Raw genomic sequence first — 24,613 nt, 5'->3', positions numbered from 1 at the left:
CCTGCTGTTTCCTCCCTCACCCTTCTCTCTTCCTCTAATGGTAAAAGGACCTGGTTGCCCAGGATCACTGAAGCATCACAGGGTAGCCTGGCTTCCTTTCGATGAGGCCTGATCCAGATGCTCCAGCCTGTCACTAAGCATCCCTGACTCGCATTTCTGTTTCTTACTGTCTTCAGTGTGAGCTCCATCTTCAGGGGTCCTGTATTTTTAGGGTACATCCCTAGATGGTCTGCCATACTCGGAAATTCTTTAATTGGTTCTTTCCAGCTTTCAAGTTCAGTGAGTCTTAAGATCTAACATGTAAAGTGCTCTCTGATATTCCCCTTTTCCCTCACTCTTGAAAAATCGGTTTGACCCTGTATCAGTCTGTTTTCATGCTGCTGATAAAGACATACCCGAGACTGGAAAGAAAAAGAGGTTTAATGGACTCACAGTTCCACATGGCTGGGGAGGCCTCACAATCATGGTGGAAGGCAAGGAGGAGCAAGTCACATCTTACATGGATGGCGGCAGGCAAAGAGAGAGCTTGTGCAGGGAAACTCCACCTTATAAAACCATCAGATCTCATGAGACTTATTCACTATTAGGAGAACAGCGCAGGAAAGAACTGTCCCCATGATTCGATTATCTCCCGCCAGGTTTGTCCCATAACACATGGGAATTCAAGATGAGATTTGGGTGGGGACATAGTCAAACTGTATCACACCCTCAGGTCTGTTGGTGTATTAGGCCATTCTTGCATTGCTATGTAGAAATACCCGAGACTGGGTAATTCATGAAGAAGAGAGGTTTAATGGTTCTGCAGGCCGTACAGGAAGCATGGCTCCGGCATCTGCTTCTGCGACGGCCTCGGGAAGCTTCCAGTCATGGCGGAAGGTGAAGTGGGAGCAGGCACATCACATGGCGAGGGCGGGAGCAAAGAGTGAGGGGGAGTGCCACACGCTTCAATGGCCAGATATCAGAAGAACTCACTATCACGAAGACAGCACCCAGCCATGAGGGATCCGCCCCCAGGATCTAAACACCTCCCACCAGGCCCTGCCTCCAGCACTGGGGATTACAATTCAACATGAGATTTCAATAGGGACAAATTTCCAAACTATATCAGGTGACATTCCTGCAAGTGTTCAGCTGGAAGGGCTCTTTGGGTTTGAGGAGAAATTTATGATTTTTGTCCAAGGTTTTTGAGTCCCGATGTCTCCTACAAACAGCCTCTGTCGTCTTTTCCGTGAAGTCTTTCCTTTTCTGCCCCCTTTTCAATTCCTGAGCTGGAACTAATTGATGCCTTTTCTCTACTCTTGTCTGTCCTTGTGTATGCATGCCTCGAATATAAGTCTTCACGTTATAGGATTCCTGTTACTTCTATTGTGTATTTATTTTTCTCCAAATTCCCTGACACTTTGCCATCCCTGACACATATTTTGAGGCCAAGGACCGTTCACTGCTGTGTCCTTTCGATGCCTGGTGTTGAGCAGGTTGTTGGATGGATATATTTTAAGGAAAGTCACAGACTTTTGTAATAATTAGTTCTACTGCAGCAAACATACTCACTTTTCACAAGTAAATCTTGTGATGTCCTGTTGGGCATCTATTACATTTTCAGACAAACATTGGCTTTGTTTCTGTCTAGAGAAGTCATGCTATCCAGAAACCCCATGCCTGGCCATCCACTTCCGGGATTTTGCTGCAAATTCCATCAGATTCCCTGGTGTCCATATCAACGAGCATTGGGTCAAAACCCACAGCCAGTTTCATCTGTCCCACCAGAGTCACAAGGAGTCAATGCCCAGAATCTCCCATGAGCCCTGCTGCCGCCCTTGGGCCAGCTCCCAGGTGGTGGCCCTCCCGCACGGGCCTATGCTCGGTTTGTGGGGTGTGGGGGGTGGGTAGGGTGTCTGTCACTGCTTCAAATGAACAAAACTTGCTGGGAGAAGTGGTGTGGACTCTGGATCCTAGGGTTTCCGCAGTCGTCTGTTTCATAAGGGTTTCCTTAATGCATTTCTCTGGCACGGTGGTGGTGGTGGTTTTCATTGGACTTCTGTACCAGGAGCAAGTCATACGTGTGCACCAGTATAAACCAAGGGAAAGATTAACATGGTGCCCTATTTCCCTCTTATGTGTGCACCAAGCTAGATCTAGGGAAAGATGAGCGTGGTGCCCTGGGGCCGCATTCCCTTCCTACATGTGCATCCATGTAAAGAGAAACAGAAGTGTAGTGCCACGGTGCCACCTCCCACTGTGCACTTTCTTTTTTATTTTCCTCTGTGAATTGTACCCCACTTTGCTTTCTGAGAATTTTGGTCTCACTATATATATATACATATTTTTCTTTCTTTTTTTTGATTTTTTTTGAGACCGAGTCTCGCTTTATTGCCCAGGCTGGAGTGCAGTGGTGTGACCTCATCTCACTGCAACCTCTGCCTCCCAGGTTCAAGCGATTCTCCTGCCTCAGCCTCCTGGATAGTGGGGATCACAGGCGTGCACCACCATGCCTGGCTAATTTTTATATTTTTAGTAGAGACGGGGTTTCACCATGTTGGCCAGGCTAGTCTTGAACTCCTGACCTCAGTTGATCCACCCACCTCACCATCTCAGGTGATCCACAGTCCCAAAGTTCTGGGATTATAGGTGTGAGCCACTGCACCTGGCCTGGTCTCACTATATTGATTATGCCCCAGTAATTTTTTTTTTTTTTTTTTTTTTTTTTTACAGAGTTCTACTTATGTCTTTCTGATTTTTAGAGTGAGAGGCAGCTCCCCACTGGAAGGAAGAGTCCGTACTTCAGCCCTGTTCTCTGCTACCAGAGGCAGCTGGTGGCATTCCAGTGACCCAGTTAGGTTCCAGCCTCCCCTGCGCCCTTGACCACACACTACACAGGCTGCGTCACCTTCTGCACAATTCGGAGCAACGTGCTCCTGGGGCACAGGGAGCTTCTGGAATGTGGAGTCTTTTTTCTCTCCCACTGCCAAGTGTACTGTTTGGGCTTCACGGGCAAGGGCTATTAATAGCCTATGCTTTAATTGCCTAAGAAAGAAGTATTAATATGTTTAGGGAAATGGTGGTTTATTGTATAGGGCTCATAAGCACTGGAAAAGCTGTTAACATACTTAATAACTCTATTACTTACCATTTACGTTCTTAGCTAAAGGACCAGTATGTGTTTTGGCCAAGTGTGGTGGCTCATGCCTGTAATCCCAGCACTTTGGGAGGCCCAGGCAGGCAGATCACAAGGTCAGAAGTTCAAGACCAGCCTGGCCTGGTGAATATGGTGAAACCCCCTATCTACTAAAAATACAAAAATTAGCTGGGTGTGGTGGTGCCTGCCTGTAGTTGCAACTACTCAGGAGGCTGAGGCAGGAGAATCATTTGAACTGGGGAGGTGGAGGATGCAGTGAGCCGAGATCGCACCACTGGACTCCAGCCTGGGAGATAGAGTGAGACTCTGTCTCAAAAAAAAAGAACCAGTATATGTTTCTATTAGAACAAAGGGATCTTAGAGATGTAGTTTCCTAAATGTACAAATGCTGAGAAGGGCCCAGATATGCAAAGAGCCCAGAAAGGGTTAGTGGCTTGCCCAGGGTCACACAGCCAGGAATGGCAGAATCCAAATGAAAAAACCAGCTCTCCTGATTGGCAGGTCACGTTCATATCAGCACCGAGCTGAAGTGTGAAGCCGACTAGAGTAGAAACCGTGTTTTCAGAGTCACTTGCTGTAACCAGGGGTAAAGAAAACCAGCGATATGGGCCCATGGCTTGTCCTGTCCAGGATCTGGTCCCAGGCAGTATTCAGTATTCTGCATAACTCTTAAGGAATTGCCATTGGGCAGGTGGGTTTTAGTAATGGATGACATGGCAGGGACAGCATCTCCTGTCGTCTGCCTGGTGGCCGTCCAGGGTGAGAACAGGGGGGTTTGCCATCAGTGGCCGAGGAAATCTCTTGCCTCTGGGGAAACCATTGGATCATTCACTTTCCCTAGGCGGGTAGCTCTTGATTTTTTAATATCCAATCTTATTTATGTGTGGTATTTTTTATTTTTATTTTTTTCTGTAGAGATGGGATCTTGCCGTGTTGCCCGGGCTGGTCTTGACCTCCTGGGCTCAAGCCATCCTCCTGCCTCAGGCCTGTAAAGTGCTGGGATCACAAGTGTGAGCCACCGTGCCTGGCCCCTTTTTTTTTTTTTTTTTTTTTTTCCAATTCTCAAGAGTTTTTAAACTTTCAGTTTAGAAGCGCAGATGAAATGGACAGCACGACGGCCTCAGCTCTGTACTCAGCAGCCCGGCCCCGCGGCTTTGTGCTTGGCGGCCGGGCCCCGCGGCTCTGTGCTTGGCGGCCTGGCCCTGGGCTGTGGCCACACAGCATTTCTCTCCAAGCCCCGATTCTTCCAGAAAAGGAGGGAGAGGTGATTAAGTTCATCTTTACGGACTTCCTAATAAATTTTTATAACTCTTTATTCTAAATCTTTACAGTGTCATCTATAGCCTTAGCCCAGCACTGGTAAAATCAACTTTAAAAATTTTAATGATGATTCAAAATATATGAGTTTGATCTTTATTACAAACGATTAAAAAATTTAAATTTTTAAAAATTAAATCTAATGTGGTGTGAAAAGTTTAAAGTAACATTTAAGTACTGCTCACAGGGCGACCGTCTTTGCGGACCTGCCTAGCTGGTGTTAATGGGTCTTTCTTTTGGGCCCTGGTAACCTTTTGCACTCACCTTAGTTACGGCGCATTACTTGTTTTCGGAGCTGGCCTGTACCTGCATATGTTTATTCAACAAAACAGTTGTTTATACTTTCAGGTGAGCTGGGTGTAGGGTGATGCCCTGAGAACAGAGAGTTGGGCTACTGGTTCTTCCTTCCAGCTGGGAGCTGCCTCTCACTCTGGCTTGCTGCCGCCCTGCAGAGCGCATCCACAGGGCAGGCAGCAGGGCTGCAGAGCTCACACGCCAGGACCAGGGGCTCCCGTAGGCCCGGCTGTGCCGTGTCCAACTGGAGGAGCCCAGGCCCTCCACTCTTCAAGCCTCGGTCTTTTCACCTGTAGATTGTGGTTAATAGTAATATATTTATAGGGCTGTTTTAAGGATTAAGGCACTAAAGTGTATAAAATTCTTCACATAGTGCCTGATGCAATATAAATTTCAGCCATTACTTTATTTTTGCTCATGGTGGTTGATGGCATCCTGTTTGAACAGCCCCGAGTTAAAACAGTTCGTGAAGATGTGTACTTGCACTGCTCTATGAATCAACCATAAATAAGACTCATCAGGCTTAGCAATGAAGGTTAAAGGCCATTTCTATTGCAGCATACCAGATGAGGAGACATTCGTCCCCCTCTGCCCTGTGTGTGCTTGCTGGCTGGAAGAGGTGAACCTAGAGCAGATGTGTGCATCCAGGAGCTGAGTCCCATTGGAAAGCTGTGCCTTGTGTCTTCACAAGAAGGAAAACAGCTGTATGGGAAGAAAGGCGGGCCCAGGTGGAGGCAGAGCCTGTGGGGAGGCAGGAGACTAGGAGAGAGGGTCTGCTGAGACCTACAGCCAGGCCGAGGGGCCAGCTTGGGGGCCGCGCCGCGGCACTGTCCTGAAGATACGCCCAGAAGGACTCCAGCTGTGCCTGCTGCCCTGGTGCATTTCAGAGGAGCAGATTTGGAAAGTAGTACATTTAAGTGCATCCCTTTTTTCAGTGCTAATGGATTTCCTGATAAGTAGGAAATGTGAAAAATACTGAGGAAAAAAAATTCCCTAGCAACACAAATATTACTTCTAATTTTCTATATCACCTTGTGGTCTGTGTTCCTGTGTGATGGTATTATATAATCACATGCCATTTTATAGCCTGCTTTTAAAATGTAATACCCTTATAACATTTTTGGTATTAATAATTGCTCTTAATCATAACTTTTAAAGCTATATAACATTTCATAATACACCTTTTTTTGTTCATTTATTCTTCGGGGCAGATTTCACAAAATCAAATTATTGTTTCAGTTTCAACATTTATGTAGTTCTTATTTACATATTATAACAAATCTTCTAAAAGAATTGGACAAGTTTTAATGTGGACCAATTCTATCATAGAATTCCCTGTATTGGTTGCCATCACTTAGAAAAAGTTGGCTAATATAATAAATATTAATTGGTATGATGAAATTCTCATTTTTAAATTTTTAAGTCATTGGTTATAATAAAGAATAAATTTTCTTCATGTATTTGTTACTAGTTTTTATTCTAATGCATTTCTGCCTGTCAGATATAACTATAACTTAACGTGCATCCAAGTGCATGCATCCAGAATATGCTACCGGGGGCATCTTTACACATGCATGCACTGGTTCCCCACACCCACGTACCCACCACACACCCACACCCTCCCACGCACCTCCCACACGCCTGCACCTGCCTCACACCCACACATACATGCACATTCACACCCATGTACATCCACCATATCCATGTACCCACAGACACACACACCCTTACATACACACCTGCACCTGCCTCACACTCACACCCCCTCCCTACACAGCTGCACCTCCCCCACACCCACACCCGCACACATACACGCATAGACCACGTATCCATACTCCCACACACACCTGCACACATACATGCATAGACTGTGTACCCATGCTCCCACACACAGGTGCACACCTGCGTGCACACGCACCCACACCCACGTGCACCCGTGTCACTGCCGTGAAGGGCACCCCAGCAGTCCCCTCAGATTCCTGGAGTCTGGGCCAACTCCAGGCCTGCGGTGAGTGGTCTCTGTCGTTACCTCAGTTGGTTTTGCCTGAGGTAATCGCACAAGGTGCTCTTTCTCGTGTCTGATTTTTCTCACTCAGCATCGTCTGTGCGTGTGTTGTTGTTACTTGTCATTACTGTAAGAATTGCATTTGTGAATATACCACAACTGATTTACCTATTCTATTGTGGAGTTTTTTGTTTGTTTGTTTTTTGTTTTGTTTTGTTTTGTTTTTGAGACAGAGTCTCACTGTCACCCAGGCTGGAGTGCAGTGGCGTGATCTCGGCTCACTGCAACCTCCCCCTCCCGGCTTCAAGTGATTCTCCTGCCTCAGTCCCCCAAGTAGCTGAGATTATAGATGCCTACCACTACGCCCGGCTAATTTTTATATTTTTAGTAGAGACGGGGTTTCACCATATTGGCCAGGCTGGTCTTCAACTCCTGACCTCAGGTGATTTACCCGCCTTGGCTTCCCAAAGTGCTGGGATTACAGGTGTGAGCCACCGCGCCTGGCCTACCCATTCTGTTGTTGATGGACATCTGAGATGTTTACTGCCTTGGCTATCACAAATACATCTGCTGTGAAAATTCTTGCACTTGCCTTTTCTTTGGTGTTTGTAGGGTTTATCCCCAATTGTAGAGATGTGGCGTCATAGGACATATGTATTTCTGCCAACTGTTTTTCTGAATATCACTTACTAATCATTTAATAATTAATAAGATATTATAAAATGTGTAACAGGTCCACAGAAGAAAAAACTGCTCATAGGTAAGCTTCCCTTGGGTGTGGAAAGGAAAAAGAGTACAACAGATTTTCACTTACAAAAACAAGTGCTGTGTTCGTTTCTCTGGTTCTTAGATGTGTGATTTGTAATTGGAAGCTGTTCACTGGGAATGTTTCTGAACCTGCTGTGGAAACTTCAGTGGCCCTGAATGGAAAGGGCGGGCGCGCATGCTCCCTGAGCTGCTGCTCTGCAGTGGGCAAACCGGCCATAGCTGGCTTCTCCTTGGCCCCAGGACCCGGTGCTGGCGGCCTGCTCTACTCCTGGGAGATGGTGGTTCAGCTCACATGGCTCTGGGCACTGGCCAGGTGTGAATTCCACCCTGAGCAAATCCAGAATGACTCCTTGGGGTCACCTTGTATTAGTTCGTTCTCATACTGCTAGTAAGAAATAGCTGATACTGGGTCATTGATAAAGAACAGAGGTTTTATTGGCTCACATTTCTGGAGCTGTTCAGGAAACAGCAGCATCTGCTTCTGGAGAGGCCTCAGGAAACTTCCAATCATGGTGGAAGGCAAAGAGGGAGCAGCCGCCTCACATGGCGGAGGCAGGAGCAAGGAGGGGGAGGATGCCACTCACTGTATTTTGTTGTTGTTGTGGAGACGGAGTCTCACTCTGTCGCCCAGGCTGGAGTGCAGTGGCGCAATCTCGGCTCACTGCAAGCTCCGCCTCCCGGGTTCACGCCATTCTCCTGCCTCAGCCTCCCCAGTAGCTGGGACTACAGGTGCCCGCCACCACGCCTGGCTAATTTTTATATTTTTAGTAGAAACAGGGTTTCACCATGTTAGCCAGGATGGTCTCAAACTCCTGACCTCAGGTGACCCGCCCACCTCGGCTTCCCAAAGTGCTACAATTGCAGGCGTGAGCCACCGCGCCCAGCCCATGCCACTCACTTTTAAATGACCAGGTCTCAGGAAAATTCACTATCGTGAAGACGGTAGGATGGTGCTAACCCATTCGTGAAGGCCCTTCCCCCATGATCCAGTCACCTCCCGCCAGGCCTCACGTCCGACATTGGGATTACAATTTGACGTGAGATTTGGACGGGACACAGATCCAAGCCATATCAGACCCTGAGAGGAGCAGGTGGAAATAATGAAAGGGCCGTCTGAGATCTGGGTGATGTGTAGGTGCTAATGCGTATGGTGGAGACAGTTTAAAAGTGGCATCTAATGTTAGATTGCAAACGTATTGCAGAGTGCGCCAGGCACAGTCAGTCCCAGACCTAATTAGGCAAAAAATGTTAAAAGTGCAAATAAAGCACAAAGAAGTAAAGGAAAACCACCTATAATTCCACCATCCAGACACCACTCAGGTACCTGGTAGTTCTCGTTTGGACATGCGTACATTTTTAAAACAAAACAAAACAAAAGGATGTAGCATTCGTACGATTTCTTTTGTGTATTCTCTTCTAAGACATATATTACATTGTTCCATGACACTGAGTAGTCTACAGTACAACGAATGGCGTCATAATACTATATTACCATCAAATACTGCAATTTATTTGAACAGTTTCCTATTACTAAACATTTAGGTGACTTCTAATTTTTTTATTTCAATAATCAATGCCATAGTAAACGTACTTGGATATAAATCTTTTGTGCAGACCCATGAATGTTTTCTTAGTTCAAATTTACTTTTAAAAGAGGAATTATGTTTTCTCATTGACTTGGGTATTGGCAAGAAATTAAATGTGAAATCATTTTAATTCCTCTAAAAATTATCCTGGAAAGCATGGAGATAGTATATTTAACTTTCTTATGTAGTGGCTAAAATGTTATACTATTTAATATCGTAAGATAATAGGCACCAGTGGCTGTTGGATTTGTTTTTGAAAAGAGGATAAAAGTGTGTGAATATACAGCCCTTTCTCACTCTCTCCCACCTTAACTTATGTCTGAAGTTCTGCCCACTATAGACAGAGTGGGCCAGGCGCGGTCAGTCCCAGACCTAATTAGGCAGTTGTGCCCTGCCGCCCCTGCCCTCCCCAGCAGCCGTGCAGCAGGCTGGGAGGACCTTGCTGATATGGACAGCCCTGGGCAGCTCTGGCCTTGACACCAACAGTGGCTCTGTCTTAGAGCCACTTGAGGACACAGCGTTTGGTGCCTTATTTCTTTAAGACTGGATATGACCAGAGGGCAGTCGTACGTAGCTTGCAATCTTAAAAATGCTCCACAGGGATTTTCTAACTTGTCTTTGGAGAGGAGTCCAGTAAGAATTAAATATATAAGCACATACTGTTGGCATAATAACAATTAATTAAAGATGTATCTGTCATGAAATGTGCATGTGATTGTTCTTTGTAATCATGATGTCTGATGAAGGTACTGAGGAAAGTGTTTGAGGTCCTGATGTGCTCTTTTCCTGTATTTGTAGATCCACATCATAGATTTTGACGATGAAAACAACATTATAAATAAAAATGTCCTCCTCCATCAAGCGGGTGAAATCTGGCACATTAGCGCTAGCCCTGCAGACAGAGGTGTGCTGGCGACCTGCTACAACAGAAGTAAGTGCGGCTTTTCTAAGGTACTTGCTAACTGGAGGTAACTGGAGGTATTTCCTAAGACTGGTTTTGTATTGCTAATGGGTCGACACATGACTGAAAAGATTTAGCCATTAATGAAGATGTTGCATGCACAGAGAAGCCATGATATTGTGAGTAGATGTTTGCAGAAATTATTAGAATCTTAAGATTCTAAGAATTGAAGCTGGAAATCAGCTGTTCTGGGAACGTTGACCCCTTGGTCAGGGGAGTGCAGTGCTGGAGTTTCCGGTGAGGCAGACACAGGTGTCCTGATGTGGAAACTGTACGTTGTGGGGAGCAGCAGGGATTCATCTCTTTCCTGTAGTGTCTTGGTGACCGTCTTCCAGTCCTCTTTGGTAAGGGCAGTTCCATGCACCCACGTGCTGACTGGTGATATGCCTCGTAGGCTTCTTCCTGCCCGCTGTTGGGCTATCTAGGCTCTTGGGGCTCTGGGACCTTAGTTTGTGTCAATGCAGATGTCTGAATTGCTGAACTGAGCCTCCCTCTTCCCCAGTTCTCCTTGTTCAGTCATCGTCAATGACTACTTTCTAAATTCTGGCTCTATGGAGAAATACCTCCTGGGATCTCGTTTTCTACCATGTAAGCCAGAAAAAATTCTTTGTGGTTTTTGATATGTAGTTTCTAAAATGTTGCCTTCATTTGTCCCACAGGCTGAATGACTTTTTAGATACTTTTAATGCATTCTGTCTGATCTTCCCTCTCATACCCTGGCTTCAGAATATTGATGAGTAGGGATTGCATGGCTCGTGTATCAGGCTAGCCACCAGGACGTCCCGATCTAAAATTCCACTTTCACCGGGTTCTGTGTATATTTCCCTTCCCCTCCCTTCCCTTTTCCCTTCCCTTCCCTGTTGCCTTTTCCCTTCCCTTTTCCCTTTTCCCTTCCTTTCCCTTTTCCCTTCCTTTCCCTTTTCCCTTCCCTTCCCTTTTCCCTTCCCTTCCCTTCCCTTTTCCCTTCCTTTCCCTTTTCCCTTCCTTTTCCTTTCCCTTCCCTTTTCTTTTCCTTTTCTTTTCTTGACAGAGTCTCACTCTGTCGCCCAGGCTGGAGTGCAGTGGTGCAATCTGGGCTTACTGCAACCTCTGCCTCCCGGGTTCAAGCAATTCTCCTGCCTCAGCCTCCCGAGTAGCTGGGATTACAAGTGCACATCACCATGCCTGGCTAATTTTTATATTTTTAGTAGAGACGGGGTTTCACCATGTTGGCCAGGCTGGTCTTGAACTTTTGACATCAGGTGATCTGCCCGCCTTGGCATCCCAAAGTGCTAGGATTACCGACGTGAGCCACTGTTCCCAGCCCTTCTTCCACTTTAACTTCACAGCTGCCCCATGTCCGTCCTCTGAGGGCCCTGCCTTCCACATGGAGGGCAGCATGGCATGTGGCTGAGTGTGGCTATGCACCTCCCTCCTGCCAGCGGGAGGTTGGGGGTCCGAGAGCCTCCTTGTGTTTTGTCTGCTCTCTGTGCCGATTGGTCCAAGCTGACAGTGTCTCAGCAGAAACACATTTCTCAAGAATCTGTGGGTCTTCAGTAGATTTCCTGAGGCTTCACTTCCTCAGACAAGAGCCTAACTGCAGATCTTTTAGAGATGATCTCTTCTCTGCCTTGGTCTCCTGCTAAGATGGCCAAGGGACTGCCTCCTTCATCCTTGACCCTTCACCCCCGCCTTCACCCTTCACTCTCTCTTCTGCCAGAGGATCTGTGAGGTGCCTCCTTGGCTTCTTGAGAGGCCCTTCCTAGGCCTGCACTCTGACCTCCTGATCTTTCCAGGGCTTTAACCACATGCAGTGTGGCCCATCCTCGGCCTTTTCTTAGGGGCACACCCTCCTGACAGTCGGGGTATTAGTCCATTCTCGCACTGCTATGAAGAACTACCTGGGACTGGGTAATTGATGAAGAGGTTTAATGGACACACAGTTCTGCGGGCTTAAGAAGAAGCATGACTGGGCAGCCTCAGGAAATGCACAATCACGGTAGGGGGTGACGGGGAAGCCAGGGCCTTCTTCACAAGGGAGCAGGAGAGAGAGAGCAAAGTGGGAAGAGCCACACACCTTCAAACAACCAGATCTCACTGTCACAAGAACAGCAAGGGGGAAATCCACCCTGTGATCCAGTCGTCTCCCACCAGGTTTCTCCCCGGACATGTGGGGATTACAATTCGAGATGAGATTTGAGTGGGGACACAGACCCAAACCATATCAGTTAGGCTTTTCATTTCAGCACTTTTTGCCGGCTGGAGACGCTGTGCTTGTTGTTACTCCGCCATCGTGTAGGTCTTCCCCGTGTGCCCTCTCCTCCACCCTTGCCCTGTCCCCGAACCAGGAAATGCCCTGCGTGCAGGACCAGCCTCAGCACAACAGGAGCTGCCTCCATGGCCCTGCACGGCACGGCCTTTCTGCCCCCTGGATATTCCAGGCAAGCTCTGTTTTTTCTGTGGCTCCTCAAAAGCCTCCCAGCCTCTACCCACTGCCAAAATCCAGAGCTCCTCCCGCATTTCAGGCATTTGTTACTGCGGCCCCTGCTTCCATAGTCATTATACACTGCAGAGGAATTCCCACAAACACAGCGGCTTCCAACAGCACATGCCTCTTCAACAGTATGTACTGGCTGTAGCTTCGTAGGGTGCTGGTCTGGGGTCTCCCGGCCCCCAGCAGGCTGTGTCAGGGCTCTCGCCTCATGTGGCTCCTGGGGTTGTAGGATGCAGGCTTGTTTCCTGGCTGTCTGCTGGGACCACCCTCAGCTGCTGCCAGCTGTAAGTGGGCTTTGAGTTAAGCTGCCAAGTTTGTGGCAATTTGTAGAAGCAACAGAAAACTAACACAATTGCCGAGCACTCTTGGTCTTGTTGGTCGTCCACAGGCGTAAGTCGATCGCATCCTTCAAGTTACCCTGGATCTCGTGATTTCCAGTCGCGGCTTCCAGAGACTGACTCTTTCTGCCAGACTTTGAAGGCAGCATAGATCTTCTGTTAAGTATTTCCCTAATCTGTCAGCCTCTCGAGGAAGAAAGGCGAAATTGTTCCACAACATTCATGTCCAAGTTCCAAGAATTCTGTTTTATTCCTGCCATAGCAGAACTGAGATTTACATCCCGCAGGGAAGGCTGGTTTCCAGTGTGAAATGCTGCGAGTTCCTGCTCTGATCAGGAAAGAGCAGCACAGCTGCCTGACTCGTGCTTAACCTGGCTCTTCGCCCTTCGAAGCACACACGGCGCTGCGTCTCATCTGAATCAGGTCATCTGCAGCAGCGGTCGCGCCCATGGGGCAAGGCGCCAGGCCCTCTTGCTTCAGCTGCCTCCGGAAAAGCCTGGAGTCACAGACCTAAGCTTGCTGTGCATAACGCAGTGCAGGGAAAACATTCTAGAGGCTTCATGTGTTTTGCAAACATACTTGTGCTCTGTAGTTTTTGCACTTAGCTCGCCTGTAAATCACTAGGCTTCCACATTGCAATGAATCAAATATGAATTAAATCCAGAAGCACCACAAACTTAGATTAGACAGCATTGCTTAAATCGTCACTTCGTTATAACAAATCTCTTTGCAAAGATCAGAGTTGCACTTTCTCCTCTTTGTCTTCCAATAGTGTTTTCTCCTATTGTGCTTTTACCCTGCCGGTGCCTGGGCTGGTGGGAGGCTTCTTGCGGCATTTCCTGTGTATGTGCTGTTTATTAGGGGTGCTTAGAGAGAAGCTCCTGTTGTCTGCTGTCCTTGGATACCCACGTGTGTTTTTTTTTGTTCCTGCTCTTTTGTAGCCCCTTCCTTCTTTTTGTTTCCATTGGTTTGTGTGCTATTTTGGTGAATGGTGGCATCTTTTAATGAAGAGACCGGGGGCTTCTGAGACACGCCTTTCGGTGCACACCCTGTGTGGGGCAGGGGCAGACAGTGTGGGAAGTAGAACCACAGGTGGAGACGGCGAGCAGATCACAGGGCCAACTGGCGTTGAGTTGTCAGGAGCACCCTCCTTCCGGCAGACAGTTGCCCTTTTCTTTCTTTTTTTTTTTTTTTGAGACGGAGTCTCGCTCTCTCGCCCAGGCTGGAGTGCAGTGGTGCAATCTCGGCTCACTGCAAGCTCCGCCTCCCGGGTTCAAGCCATTCTCCTGCCTCAGCCTCCCGAGTAGCTACGACTACAGGCCACCACGCCCGGCTAATTTTTTGTATTTTTAGTAGAGACGGGGTTTCAGTGTGTTAGCCAGGATGGTCTCAATGTCCTGACCTCGTGATCCGCCCGCCTCAGCCTCCCAAAGTGTTGGGATTACAGGTGTGAGCCACCGCGCCCGGCTGACAGTTGCCCTTTTCTAAAGCTGCTTTCTGTGTCTTTCTTCACAGATGTCCTGAAATCCTTTTTCATGGAATTTTTTTTTTTTTTTTTTGGAGATAGGGTCTCGCTCTTGGCTCTTGTCACCCAGTCTGGAGAGCAGTGGCACGATCTTGGCTCACTGCAACCTCCGCCTCCCAGGCTCAAGCAATCCTCCCATCTCAGCCTCTCGAGTAGCTGGGACCACAGGTATGCACTACCATATCTGGCTGATTTTTAAAAAAATTTCTAGTAGACACGAGGTCTCACTGTGTTGCCCAGGCTGGTCTTGAACTCCTGGGCTCAAATGATCTGCCCACTTCAGCCTCCCAAAGCACTGGGATTACAGGTGTGAGCCACTGCACCTGGCCTTCCATGGATCTTATGGGGAGGGAAGGAGACAGCAGCCATGGAGAAGGGGCCTCTGGGGAGAGTGTCTAGAAACAGAATTCATTTGGAGGGCCTGGCTCTTTTTTAGGATGTTGCTGTTGGTTATTTGTCAGAAGCAACAGTGTTTACATTCTATCTGTTTATTGCGTCACACTGAATCTCTGCAAATCAGTGGAAGTCTGCAGTGTGGTAGAACTCTTGTGCACACAAGCACACCTGCTAGAATGAACATCACAAATATGCAGAAGTGAATGAGCTCGTGACTTATTTTTTAAATGCAAGCGAGAAACCCTTTCTCTGTACCCTTACTGTTCTTAAGAAGGGTGGTCAGGAACGGCAGTGTTGAGTTCCCCGTGCACAGCTGAAGGATCTGGCGCTCATAGGCAAAATCTCCTTGAAGAGTGATGTTCTCTTCACACTTAGAAAATGATAGAAAATTTGCATGAGGTTAAAGTATCCTAAAAAGTCAAACATTTTCAGATTAAACCCATATATTCATCTCTCCTAGCTTAAATCTCTATTCATGCAAGGAACAAGTGACAGATTACCATCGATTACTGATAGGGATTTATAACTGCTGTTGATGTATTTTCAGTTATTACCTGTGATGATTGTGAAAAAGACATCCCTGGAGTTGGTGGAAGGGGGAGTTGTAGCCCAATAAACTCATGGAATGTTTTCTACATAGATGATGAAGATTTAAAAAACAACTTTAACTCTCCTTTCTGATAATTTTATAAGAAAAATGCATCTCCATGAAAGCAAAATGAAGGACTGTGCCCAGGGTAGAAGCTGTCTCGACAGGACTGTACATACTTGGAACAGGAGAGATCTCAACAGTAACTGGCCTGTGGGCATAGACTGCGGGTTGGACACGGCTGTGGGGATGGTGGCAGGTGGCAGGCTGGCCTCTGAGGAGGATGCAGACCTCCACACACAGCAAATAACAGCACAACCTTCAGGTCTCAATTGGACCTGGAGCCCCGAGAGGCTGTGTTGTTGCCACCTGGAAGAAGCCTGGTCATGCAGGGAATTAGCATGAGTGACATATTTCTCTTGGGGTTTCTCCCTTTGGAGCTGCTGGGTACTTCCAGTCACCTCCCTCCCCAGTTTGTGTGCACTTCAGAATGTGCTGTTAGCAGGCCTTGACCTTTCTATGCATCTCACTTCCTATATTTAGAACTCGTTTCACCCAAGGTTTTCTTAAGGTTCATTGAGAAAAAAGCATATGTTTCAGATAAACATAAAAAAACTCCAACTTTGCTGCCTTTAATTTCTAATGTATGTTTCTGAATTAGGGTACACCACATGTGCCTGCCTCTGCTCACACCGTCTCGTGATTGTGTGCCAGCCTCTGCTCACACTGTCTCATGAGTGTACAAATGCCTGCCTCTGTTCACACTGTATCCTGTGTGTGGGCCTGCCTCTGCTGACACCATCTCATGAGTGTGCACATGCGTGCTTCTGCTCACACCACCTCATGAGTGTGTGCCCATCTTTGCTCATGTGTCTCATGAGTGTACACATGCCTGCCTCTGCTCACACCACCTCATGAGTGTGTGCACATGTTTCTGCTCACACCATCTCGTGAGTGTACATGCGCTTGCCTCTGCTCACACCATCTCACGAGTGTACACGTGCCAGCCTCTGCTCACACTGTCTCATGAGTGTGTGCACCTGTCTCTGCTCACACTGTCTCATGAGTTTACATGCATCTGCTTCTGTTCACATCATCTCATGTTTGTACATGTGCCTGCCTCTGCTCACACCGTCTCATGAGTGTGCATGTGCCTCTGTTCACAGTTGCATGTGTATGTGCCCTGCCTCTGCTCACCATCTCATGAGTGTATGTGCACCTGCCTCTGTTCCTACTGCCTCGAGTGTGTGCCCATCTCTGCTTACACCATCTCATGAGTGTGTGCATACTTACCTCTGCTCACACCGCCTCATGTGCGTGCTTGCCTCTGTTCCCACTGTTTTATGAGTGTGCACATGCTTGCCTCTGCTCACACTGTCTTGTGATTGCGTGCATCTGCCTTTGCTCACACCATCTGATGTGTGTGCCCGTCTCTGCTCATGCTATCTCACAAGTGTGTGCACCTGCCTCTGCTCACACTGTCTTGTGTGCATACCTACCTCTGCTCACACCATCTCATGAGTGTGTGCCCCTGCCTCCGCTCACATTCTCACGTGTGTGTGCGCCCCTGCTTCTGCTCACACTGTCTCATGAGTGTATGCAGCTGCCTCTGCTCACATCATCTCATGAGTGTGTGCCCCTGCGTCTGTGCACACCATCTCATGAGTGTACATGTGCCTGCCTCTGCTCACGCTGTCTCAAGTGTGTGTGCCTGCCTCCATTCACATTCTCACGTGTGTGTGCCCCGCCTCTGCTCACACTGTCTCATAAGTATACATATGCTTTCCTCTGCTCACACCATCTCATGAGTGTGTGTGCCTGCGTCTGCTCACACTGTCTTGTGTGTGTACCTGCCTCTGCTCACACTGTCTCATGAGTGTGTGCATACCTACCTCTGCTCACTCCGTCTCATGTGTACATGTACCTGCCTCTGCTCTCACTGTCTCATGAGTGTGTGCTCCTGCCTCCACTCACACCATCTCACGGTGCATACCTGCCTCTGCTCACACTGTCTCCCGGGTGGGTGTGTCTGCCTCTTCTCACACTGTTTCATGAGTGTGTGCCTGCCTCTGCTCACACTGTCCTTGGCGACACTCTGTGTGGTGGCCTGTCAATCAGCAGAGGGCACCAGCGGTCTGGCTCTGTGTCCCCTTTGCTCTGGACCTTCCATTGTGTCCCCTTTTGTGTCTTCGTGACCATGTCCTAACTTGATCCCTTATACTGGTGCAAGCCGTTTTTAAAACTTTCATCCACTTTTCTTGCTGCTCTCTAAATATTTTCACAGACTTTTACACCTTGCTTGAAAAACAGGTTTGCAGAGTGAAACTAACTCCTGCATTTAGCTGAGGTTATACGCATTGAGTGGTGGTCACTCCAGAGCACTTTGTGGGTTTCTATAGAAAAACAAGAATGGAATTTAGTTCTTCACTCCTAAACTTCAGGAATTCGCCAAGGGGAACCTTCTCAATATCTAAGGACCCCTGACCCAGGGGAGCCCAGGCTGGTGCCCCAAGATCATTAGAGAGTGGTCATGGAACTGTCTTCTGGGGGAGCCCAGGCTGGCACCTCAAGATCATTAGAGCATGGCGCATGGAACTGCGATCCAGGGGAGGCCAGGCTGGCACTCCAAGTTCATTAGAGAATGGTCATGGAACCCTCATCTGGGGGAGCCCAGGTTGGCACCGTGAGATCATTAGAGCATGGCGCATGGAACTGTGATCCAGGGGAGCCCAGGCTGGCGCCCCGAGATCATGAGAGTGTGGTGGGTGGACTCTGATGCTAGGGAACCCAGGCTGGTACCCCGAGATCATTAGAACGTGGTGGGTGGACCTGTGATCCAGGGGAGTCCAGGCTGGTGCCCCGAGATCATCAGAGCGAGGTGGGTGGACTGTGATCCAGGGGAACCCAGGCTGGCCCCCCGAGATCGTTAGAGTGCTGTGGGTGGGCTCTGTTCCAGGGGATCCCAGTCTGGTGCCCCAAGATCATTAGAGTGTGATGGCTGGACTGTGATCCAAGGAAACCCAGGCTGGTGCCCCGAGATCATTAGAGCATGACGGGTGGACCTGTGATCCAGGAGAGTGCAGGCTGGTGCCCTGAGATTAATTAGAGTACAGTGGGTGGTCTCTGATCCAAGGGAACCCAGGCTGTTGCCCCGAGATCACTAGAGCTTGGTGGGTGGACTCTGACGCAAGGGATCCCAGGCTGGCATCTGAGATCATTAGATCGTGGTGAGTGGGATCTGATCCAGGGGAACCCAGGCTGGTGCCCCCAGATCATTAGAGCGTGGTGGGTGGGCTCTGATGCAGGGGAATCCTGCTGGTACCCCAAGATCATTAGAGCGTGGTGGGTGGGCTCTTATTCAAGGGATCCTGGCTGGAGCCCTGAGATCATTAGAGCATGGTGGGTGGACTCTGATCCAGGGTAACCCTGCAAGTACCCCGAGATCATTAGAGCGTGGTGGGTGGGCTCTGATTCAGGGGAGCCCAGGCTGGCACCCCGAGATCATTAGAGCATGGTGGGTGGAGTCTGATCCAGGGGAGGCCTGCTGGTACCCTGAGATCATTAGAGCATGGTGGGTGGGCTCTGATTCAGGGAACCCTGCTGGTACCCCGAGATCATTAGAGCGTGGTGGGTGGAGTCTGATCCAGGGGAGCCCAGGCTGGCACCCTGAGATCATTTGAGCATGGTGGATGGAGTCTGATTCAGGGAACCCAGGCTGACCCCCCTAGATCATTAAACGTGGTGGACCCCGTGTGATGAGCAGGCGGTAGGGGTGGCACCCCCAGGTGGAAATGGTCCTTAGAGAGGGATCTCTCAGTGTGAGACAGACTCATGTACTTCCCGTCCAAGGTAGTCTGCTGTGACAGGTGTGAGCACAGATGTTTGGACCTGGAGGTCTGAGTTCCAGGGAATGGTGCCAACACATGAGCTTCCCACGGCTCCCCAGGTGACATCCCTCTGCCTTTGTGCCTTTCTGTGGCTCTGGCCCACTCCCCAACCCCTCTCTTGTCCACACATTGGGGGCTCTTTTTTACCCTTAGAAATGGAGGCCAGGGTGGGTGGATCGCTTGAGCCCAGGAGTTCAAGACCAGTCTGGGCAACATAACAAGACTCTGTCTCTACCAAAAAAAAGAAAAGAAAAAAAATTTAAAAATTAACTGGGTGTGGTAGCACGTGCCTGTGGGTCCATCTGCTCAGGAGGCTGAGGTGGGAGGAGGGCTTGAGTCTAGGAGTCTGAGGCTGCAGTGACCCGTGATTATGCCACTGCACTCCAGCCTGGGTGACAGAGTTAGACCCTGTAGCAAAAAGAAAAAAAATACAGGATAGTTCATCCGTGGAGTTTAACAACAAAACAAGTTGAGTATACAGAGATTGAGAATAAAACCATGGTTACATGGTTAAGGAAGGGGCACTGGGAACCGTAGGTCTGAGGATGCAAAGTAGCAGGTATGTAGGATGGAGAAGGCCAGAGACCTCATTTACAGCGGGGCTATTGTTGATTATCTTGTTTCATATTTGGGATTTTCGCTCAATGAGTGGATTGTAGCGACTCTTGCCACAGAAAAAGAGAATGAGTAACTGTGTGAGCTGATGGATATGTTAATTCGCTTCACTATAGTGACCTTTTCTCTCTGTATCTCAGCATCATGTTGCAGACCTTAAGTACAGACAATAAAATTTTTTTAAAAATGAAAAAGGGCCAGCACAGTGACTCACACCTGTTATCCCAGCACTATGAGAGGCCAAGGCGGGCAGATCACTTGAGGTCGGGAGCTCGAGAGAAGCCTGGCCAACATGGTGAAACCCCATCTCTACTAAAAATACAAAAATTAGCGGGTGTGGTGGTGCATGCCTGTAGTCCCAGCTACTCGAGAGGCTGAGGCAGGAGAATCGCTTGACCCCAGGAGGCGGCAGTTGCAGTGAGCTGAGATCACGCCACTGCACTATAGCCTGGGTGACAGGATGAGACTCTGTCTCAAAAAATAGCACAGCACAGCACAGCACAGCCTCTGTCTCAAAAAATAGCACAGCACAGCACAGCCATATCCACCGCCTCCTGAAAGCCCTACTCTATCCTAGCTCCCCGGGGTCCGGGGTCCCAGCTCGTCTCCCTGCCCCTGTGTGGCCGTTTCTGCCAGAGCACTTGTCTCCCTGTTTCCTGTCTCACCTGCTGACTGGAAGTGCCCGGCAGGCCTGGACGCGGCTGCTTGCCTCTGTGCCGAGCACCCTGGCCTGCAGAGGCCACGCAGCTTCGGCCGCTCATCCTGGCGCCGTCTTCCCCTGAAACATGACTCCGTTTGAGTGATCAGCCATTATGCTACATCATAGCTACTCAGAATATAGTGACAGACTGAATTGACTAATTTGAATTATGTTGAAATTATCATCTCAGTGAGATTTAGGAAGATACAGTGGATTTTTCTTGGGAACAAGGCTACTGAGGTGTACTGAATAAATCAGTAGGAAGAAACGTAAGAAAATGACAACTGAGCAGCTAAATTCATCTGGGTCTGCGTCCTCAGGTACTGCAGTGTCCTGGAAGTGAAATGTGTGTGACCTGGAATGGGTTCTTTACCCTTTCTCTGTCTCGCTTCCTCTGTCACACCCTGGACATGAAAACTTAGCACACCCCACGGAGGCGTTTGTGAATGAATGAGACCCACTGTCAGATTGTACTGAAAAATTAAAAAGGGAAGCTAATTGTAAAGTGGTCCAGTTATTTTCACAGCCTTTCTTTTACCTCATTAGGTGGGCATGGTGGGAGCACGGCAGTGGAGGCTGGGGAGGCAGCGGTCTTACAGGGGCACCGGGCAGTAGAGAGGGCACCAGGTTTGGTGGCTGGAAAGCCTAGACTCTCTGCTTTTCCCTCTGCTGCTTACCGGCTCTCCAATCCTGGACCAATCAAGTAACCTCTGGAGCTTTCATCTGTAAAATGGACACAGTTGACTAACACCGCTGTTAAAGAGAAAACATGAGGCTGCTGTGAACAAGTTTGTCTCAGAGTTGGATCTATGTACCCTGCAAGGACGGGACTCCAGGGGTGTGTGCAAACAGTCCTGAGCAGTGGGCTCTGAGCATCTAGAGCACACTGTATGCCCAGTCCAGGGCACCTTACCCCTTACCCCCAGGAGAGGTGGGCAGTGCTGCAGCCACAGCCTCCTCTGCACTGGGGAGCAGCCACCGCAGGAGCCTCCGGCACAGGCAGCAGAGCCCGTTGGAAGCACTGGGCCAGCCCAGGAGTCTACCCGGCCTCACGGCTCACTGACCGAGCCTTCCCTTCCGTGACGGGAGCTTCTTAAGCAGGTCACAGCACCTCCAGGGGTGGGTGGCGGGTGCCAGGGGCACTGAAGCCACAGGATAAGGGTGGTGTGTCTTTCTGTCGTGTTACTTCTATTTGATTTTAAGTAATGAAAACATGATTTATAGCCTGAAATGAATGTAGCTATGTTATGAAGTAGAATGCAAACTGTGCGGTAATCTCTGGAATGAAACATGAAGCTCGCGGAGGGTCCCTTCAGAGAGGGTCCCCAGACCCTGTTATGCAAACACGTAGCAGTGTGTAAAGGACGCTGTCACAGTAGGATGTGCCTTCTCTTTCCTCTGCCGTTGGTGTGGCTCCCTGAAGATAAGGACAGCAGCTCTGTTTTCGGGGGTTGGGAGTAGGGAGGGTGGCACAGGGAAGGTTTTGTGCTGAAATGGGCCCTTTCACTGGGAGGCCCTTGAGTGGAAGGCGGCCCGCCCCAGCTTCCTGTCACCGCTTCCCTGCCTTGACTTTCCTTTGCCAAATCCAAAGGGCCACAGTGGACAGGATGCTGGTCCTCTCTGAAGACCCCACCTCCTTTTCACCTCGGCTGCTCCGCTGCGGGAGAATTCCCATTCCCGCGACCTGGAGATGCACCTCCCACTGTGACCTGTGAGCATCAGGCGTGCTCTGCCCAGGAGGGCCCCACGCTGGGGACACCTCTTGGGGCTGCTCGGTGATGCAGGGTGATATTTGGGGTGGTCCTGACCCCCGGCCCTTGCAGGGAGCCCAGAGCTTGGCCTTCTCGTCAGCTTTCGTTTTGGGGCCCAGTTGTAGCTCTGTTTCCCTGGGAACCGGATGGGGCAGTGCTGTAGCAGGTCACCAGGCAGGGTTGCTTATGATAAAAGATACAGCTGATCAGGCAGTTGTGTCTGGACTTAGGACTCTGACCCTAAACCCCTGGAGGCCGTTCTTTGGCCTCGCTGAGGATGGTGGTCCTGCCAGATCGTGGGAACCTGGAAGTGTTGCTTTTCAAGTTGTTACAGCTCTTGTGAGGCGTGAGGCCCTAAAACCAAGGCGCCGCTGACCCCAGCCTGATGAGGGTCAGGCCCTCCCCGCTAGGTGCTGGAGGCACGGCAGTGGCCGCTTTGGAAGTCTGAGCGTGTAGGCTGCCTGCACCTCCCCCAGTGTGACCGGGGCCCACGAGGCTGGACCCCGGGGATTTTCCAGCAGGCCTCCCGCCCACTGCGTCATCCCACTGACCAGAGTTGAGGATGTCCTGAGAGACTGATTGTTAGAGCGAGGAGTAGTCACGAAATGCTTCACAGACAAGTGGTGCCCTGGGCAGGGTTGGCTTTCACAAGGTGCCGCCCTGAGCGGGTGGGTGGCCAGGGGCTGCCCTGAGGTGCCTGCCCCGAGCCTGAGTTAGCATCGTGGGAGAATCCCCCCAGGACAGACAGCTGCCCGAAGCTGCAAGGCCCGTATGTGGCCGCAGCCTGGGAGTCCGGCCTGGAGGGCAGCATCCTGCATCCTGAGGAGCAGCACTGGGCACACGGAGCGACACTGCTTAAGCACTGGGCCACTGCCCGGGAGGAGCCGGGAAAGCCGGGTGGGTGCCGGGAATGACGCAGCCATGCGTGCTGCTCACCGTGAGCTCTGTGGGTGTCCCTGCAGGGGCCGTTAATCATGTCCCCAGGGGCAGCGAGCTGTCATGGGTGGGTCCTGCGCTCCAGGGGCTGGGGACCTGCTCTGGCTGTCACAGTGCCATATGTCGCTTGTACAGTGCCTGGGGAGGAGGTGCTCCTGTCTCTGAGCCTCAGTCTTCTCATCTATAAGATGGGAGGAATTCCGTCTGCCTTGACTACTTTAGACTTTGTTGGGATTCAGAGAAGGCCGTGTGCGTAACATGGTTTTGTTACGTGATTTCTTAAATCGTTGTTCCGTCCCGTCATTGTTTTCACACTGGCGCTGTGAATTCAGTTTTCCTACCTGTCTGGGCCTTGACTCTGAACCTTCCAAGAGTGTTCAGCCTCGCCCTTGCTGCCTGCTCCAACACAGCAGCAGTGGAGCACCCCTGCCTCTGCCAGCAGGGCCCAGCGCTGCCCATGCCACGCACTGTGCTGCCTCCTTATGCAGATGGGTTCATTTAGCCCTGTGATACTAAGCAGCAGTCACTGTTGAAAATCCCAGCTTTTCAGATGAGAAAACAGGGTTCATAGAGGGTGCCTGGAGGCCGGATTCAAACCTGGGCCCATCCAGATTCTGCTCTGGGTGTCTTCACGTCTTGCCACCGTCGCTCCCAGACTCTCCCTCACGTGGTAATTCTCTGTAAGGGACTTTAAAGCCACTCCTCAGGAGGAGGCGCTCACATGGCTGGTTTCATGGAGGCTGACAACACGGCGAATGTTGGCTGAGGGACCACGTGCATCATGGACCGATGCCCCAAGGCCACAAGGAGAAAATGCAGAGTGAAGACCTCGTCGCGTGCAGGGCTCGGAGGAAACTTAAGAACTCTTTACCCTCATCGATGAAGGAGACTAAAAATATGAACAGATGAAGGGCGCGGATGTCCTCATGGCGTCAGATTTGTCGTCGGAAGCCGGGGATACTGGGGGCAGTTCCCCAAACCTTTCAGGCAGATACCACCCCCACATCGCCTTTGGTGTCCCTGCCAGAAGCCTCATTCCTTGGCTGGGGGGACCACTGGTCTAACCGGGGATTCCACGTCTTGAGCCTAAAACTTTTAATTTCTGGTCTTCTGACACGCCTATATGGAATCATTGCAAATATGGAATGAAATTTTATAATTTTTATCATTCTGAGAGATTATCCTCTTCAGTGACTAGGTGTTTTTTAAAAGAAAAAATCAGAGAGAGGAACTGTAATATAAGATTAGCTTTTCTGCCAATTTCTGAATCTCCAGAAAGAGCCAGAGGTTATGAAGACGTTAGTATTTTTGCATTTTCATAATGTTTGTCGCTTTT

The 24,613-nt window shown here is 49.5% G+C and overlaps 1 protein-coding gene across 1 annotated transcript in view; it reads left to right on the top strand.

Annotated features, from left to right (window-relative positions):
* The window catches only part of EIPR1 (EARP complex and GARP complex interacting protein 1), a 178,740-nt gene that overhangs the window by 20,766 nt on the left and 133,361 nt on the right, over positions 1–24,613 (top strand). The window contains exon 3 of the mRNA XM_032172100.2: positions 9,905–10,037. Within this exon, the coding sequence (XP_032027991.1) occupies positions 9,905–10,037 (133 nt within the window). The remainder of the gene's footprint in view (positions 1–9,904; positions 10,038–24,613) is intronic.

Source organism: Hylobates moloch, unplaced genomic scaffold (assembly GCF_009828535.3).
Source record: "Hylobates moloch isolate HMO894 unplaced genomic scaffold, HMol_V3 SCAFFOLD_13, whole genome shotgun sequence".
NCBI classification, from domain to species: Eukaryota; Metazoa; Chordata; class Mammalia; order Primates; family Hylobatidae; genus Hylobates; species Hylobates moloch.
Note: the sequence above shows the minus strand (reverse complement) of the source record. Positions and strands in the feature narration are given on the sequence as shown.